Here is a 4,522-nt window from a genome sequence, read left to right as displayed (position 1 = left end):
CATCATCATTCACATGAGTTCATCGACACAATATTAGAGTACACCACGAATCACAATCCAAAAATAGCTAAATAGCAAGAAGCAGGATATTAATCATCACAAAGGTGTAGAACTAGGGTTATTGCTGTTATATATACTCAGAAGACATTGGGCCTTCGTGGGCTGGTTGGGCCATCAGGAAAGAGAGCAAAGCCTATATATAAACGGGGCGGGGATGCGGGTATCGGGGACGGGGAATGCTCCCCCAGACCCGTCCCCGCCAAACCCGACGGGGGACGTTTTCTCCCCGTTTAGATTCCCGTGAGGGCATATTTGACTCCATTCCCGTCCCCTAATAGGGGAATTCCCCGCGGGGAATCGAGGATCGGGTCCCCGTTGCCATCTTTACCCGAGAGGACTCCAACAAGACATCCCCTCCCGACTCCCGACCTCGCGGTCGCGGTTCGGCTTATACACAACACCCGGTCCGGCGGTCCCCAAAGAAAGGCCACACACCACTTCTTGGCTCTCGCTCGCTCCTGCCGCCACGGCCACCTGTTCCACGTCGCCGGCGGCAATGTCGGCGCACCACGCCGTCGCGCTGTTCCTCGCGTTAGCCGCCGCGTCGGCCCGCGGCTCCGACGTGCCGTCGTTCCCGCTCTCACAGGCGCAGTCCCCGTCCAACTCCTCGTCCCCGTCCAACGCCTCCTCGCCGCCGTGCCACCTCGACCTGTCCGCCGAGCTCTTCGGTGGCGTGGCCGCGGCGTGCGGCGCCGAAGGGGGCCCGGGCTCGTTGGACCGAGGCCGCTGCTGCCCGGTCCTCGCGGCCTGGCTCTTCGCGGCGCACGCGCGCACCGCGCTGTCCGTGCCCCCGGCACCCGCGCCCTCGGCGCTCGCCGGGGAGGAGGGGCTGGGCCCCGGCGGCGACGACGGGCCCATGGTGCCGTACGACAACCAGCGGTGCGTCGACGCGCTGGGCACCGCGCTGGAGAAGCGCGGGGTGGCGCTGCCCCGCCCCAACGCCACGTGCGACACCGTGCTCTGCTTCTGCGGCATCCGGCTCCACCAGATCGGCTCGCTCCGCTGCCCCGCTGCGTTCGCCGTCGGCACTGGCGCCGCCGCCAAGAACGCCACGCCCACCGCCGCCGTGAAGGACCTGGAGAAGAGCTGCCGCAACGCCTCCTACGCCGGCTGCTCCCGATGCGTGCAGTCCCTGCAAAAGGTAAAACCTTTCTTGCTAGCTTTCTCTCGTAAAATAATGCCATTGCTTTGGCGCACTTTTCGGTTCTTGTCTCTTTTGTTTTCGCATTCCGTATAACTAATCTTTGAAATGTTACACCGCGCATATCTTGCCTTCTTGGATTCAAATCAAAATCATTGATAGATTTCTACCCCCTGCTTATATATATAGAGGGAAAAACTTTAACAATTTTATCAAATTTTTATACCACTCTTGCAGAGCAATAGTGCGGCGGTACAAGCGATGCCTTTTCTTCTTCTTTCCTTCTTTTTTATCCTAGCAAAAAGTGGCCAGTTTGATGGCGTTCCAAGAGATCCCCTTTCCCACAAAGGGTTCCACTTCCACTGCACTTTCTAAGTGCATCATTGTTTCAACTTTCAAAATGATCTGCTTGTTCTTGAGCTGATCACCATCACTACTAATCATTTGTTACTTGATTGCCTTTCTCTCCGAAAGCCACCGTGGGAAAGGGCAATCCCCAGTAGCTGCAGTGAGTTAGCCCACCAGCTAATCACAGGACAGGACCATTCATTGAACACACATGTGTGTGGAGAAACTATCCTAAGCCGGAGGACAACCACAATGTGCATCGTTAACCACCACTTGCAGCATCGAAAGCTGTGGATTATTGAGCAGACCTTGTCCCCGACTTGCCTGTCCTGCATCCAGATCGGCATCGGATTAATCTATGAAGGACATGATCATGGCGAACAATCATCATGCTATCATTATCTTTTTGACCTCGTTCACTTGCTTGCATTGCATGAATCTACTTAAACTACTTGCAATGCGACCAAATTGGTCGAGAGAACGTGTGTGCGTGCGCGGTAAGAACAGGTTGTTGTGCATGGGGAGCATTTACTGAGAGGCCGAGCAAGCCAGATGCAACGTTCAGTGGTGGAACAGAGCTCACCAATTTTGCAGCAAAACCAGCATCGCAAGAACGTCCCCTGCATGAACCACATTAACTGCGTTTGCGTTTGCGTTTCTTCAGGTTTTTGTTCGCATACGAGCGAGGTCACGGTGCTAACCTGCAGCTTCGGTTGCCCTCCTCCCCCCTGTCCTGTGCACTGTGCAGCTGAAGGGGAACGTGAGCCGCGAGGTCTTGGGCGCCGGCAGCGACCGCGCGCGGCGGATGCTGGGGCGGGACTGCCAGCTGATGGGCCTCACGTGGCTGCTGGCCAAGAACAAGACGGCCTACATCCCCACCGTCTCCGCCGTGCTGCGCGCCATGCTCTACACCGCGCACCCGGCGGAGTCCGGCAGCGGCGGCGCGGCGCCGAGGTGCAGCCCCGACCAGGAGAACATGCCGCTGGCCGTGGACTCGCTGCAGTTCGAGCACACCGGCAGCGCGGGCTCTGCGGCTGCCTCCGCGACGCCGCGCGGCGCCCTCCTCCTCGGCCTCGCGCTCAGCCTGATGATCGGCTGGTGGGATACGTTCTTGGGAACCAATGCAAGAGCGCTGGAGAGGGCGTGGTGGAACCTTGTTGATACACGTATTTTGTACTAGTAGTAGTAGCAGGGAGTAGCTTATTTTGCATAGCGGGGATTTTGCATAGCATGGCTGTGAATGCGATGGTGGTGTTGCAGATGGCTGGCTGCATCTGAAAGGGGGATATGGATGTGGCTATTGACATCTCTATTCTCGGTGGTTTCTAATCGTGTGGGATTGACCACTTCTGTTTTTTTTTTGATGAAGTAGTGCACCGTTTGGATGAACTCCTGAGTTCCTGAATGTTGATAGAGAGAACTGTTTCCGAATACACTAGTTGATGGTTAATGGGACACCGTACCGTCATGGTAGTGGAATGAAAATATAGGGCCTGTTTGGCAAGACTTAAATCATGGCTCATCGTCGTCTTCATCTTTGTAGTGCATTTTGCAAAGAGAGTCGTCGTATACTGTCAAAGAGGCCCGTGAGAAGAAATCAAATGTGCGATGTAGCCAATCAGAAGGAACGAATTTACGTTTCAAATGAAATGAAGCATGGACATAGCGATATGAATCTGAAACGAAATGTGCCGGTTTTAAAGTTTAAACGATGGATGCATGAGCTGCTTGTTGGCTCTACTGGCCGTTCTGGCGGAACAGTTCACGAGGTTGGTATGGTACTTGGTGGTAGTGTTGCACTTTTGCGTGATGGCGTCTGGCGGGCGTCGGAGTCCCCGTGTCGCCTTGTGTAGTGTACTCTCGCTTGTCCGACCGGCCTCCGCTTCGATTTCCCGACTTCCGCCGGGCAGGTAACGAAAAAGTCTCCTTAACCCTCGCCTATCAATCATGGTCTACTTCACCCCCAAATTATAAAACCGTCTATTTTACCCCCTTGAATTTTTCAAAACCATCTATTTTACCCCCGGATAGTTTTCGATGGTGATTTTGCTACAGTAACGGTGGTTTGCTACGCTACCTGTGGTTTCACCTTTTTCTTTTGTTATTTATTTTCGCTGAATCTTTGAAAAATCATAGCAAATCATAAAAAATCATAAAATAGAAAATCCAATTTTGTTGGACTCCACATGAGTAGATCTACATAGTTAACATATAATGTGGTATGCTTTAGTACAAAGGTTTTGCTGTACCTTTAGATTAATTGGAAAATCTAATTTTGTCTGTAATTAATTGGAATTTATTTATAACTAAGTTATACATGGTCCAATGAGTACGAAATTTTTACTATAGTTCAAGCATACAATAATTAGCTTACCATAAAAATTTCACCATAATTGAACTACAGAAGCTGCAGCTATGAATTATTCTAATTAATTACAGACAAAATTGGATTTTCCAATTAATCTAAAACTATAGCAAAAATTTTGTACTAAAGCATATCATATTATATGTTCATTATGTAGGTCTACTCATGTGGAGTCCAACAAAATTAGATTTTCCATTTTATAAATTTTTTTATAATTTACTATAATTTTTTAAAGATTCACCTAAAATAAATAAAAAAGAAAAAGACAAAACCACCATCACTATAGCAAAACCACTGTTACTATAGCAAAACCACCATTGAAAACCGCCAGGGGGTTAAAATAGACGGTTTTAAAAAGTTCAAGGGGTAAAATAGACGGTTTCATAGTTTAGGGTGTGAAGTAGACCATGGTTAATAGGTGGGGGGTTAAGTAGACTTTTTTCGACAGGTAAGGGCATATACAACCCTAAGACAGGGCCGTCTCTACATGCCTCGAATCTATCATACAGATAAGTATAAAGACTAGTCACACAACTCACAGATGGAGTTATATCTCTAAGCTATTTAATGCTCTGCATGTAGCTAAAATCAACTATAAATAAATATTT

At 50.1% G+C, this 4,522-nt stretch overlaps 1 protein-coding gene across 1 annotated transcript; it reads left to right on the top strand.

Moving 5' to 3' along the window:
* Positions 1 to 429: 429 nt before the first annotated feature.
* On the top strand, positions 430 to 3,034 carry LOC136546948 (uncharacterized GPI-anchored protein At4g28100-like). The gene is made up of 2 exons (XM_066538903.1): positions 430 to 1,201; positions 2,298 to 3,034. The coding sequence occupies exons 1-2, from the start codon at positions 557 to 559 to the stop codon at positions 2,727 to 2,729; spliced, it is 1,077 nt and encodes a 358-aa protein (XP_066395000.1). The 5' UTR covers positions 430 to 556; the 3' UTR covers positions 2,730 to 3,034.
* The last annotated feature ends 1,488 nt before the right edge of the window (positions 3,035 to 4,522 follow it).

The sequence above is a fragment of the Miscanthus floridulus genome, chromosome 3 (genome assembly GCF_019320115.1).
Source record: "Miscanthus floridulus cultivar M001 chromosome 3, ASM1932011v1, whole genome shotgun sequence".
NCBI classification, from domain to species: Eukaryota; Viridiplantae; Streptophyta; class Magnoliopsida; order Poales; family Poaceae; genus Miscanthus; species Miscanthus floridulus.
This window is presented reverse-complemented; position numbering and strand designations above follow the sequence as displayed.

What these genes read in the sequence shown, in the direction of transcription:
- LOC136546948 (XM_066538903.1), top strand. Translation starts at nt 557, where the DNA reads ATGTCGGCGCACCACGCCGTCGCGCTGTTCCTCGCGTTAGCCGCCGCG. An exon ending in GCGTGCAGTCCCTGCAAAAG is followed by an intron (nt 1,202 to 2,297) that starts GTAAAACCTTTC and finishes TGCACTGTGCAG; the next exon opens with CTGAAGGGGAACGTGAGCCG.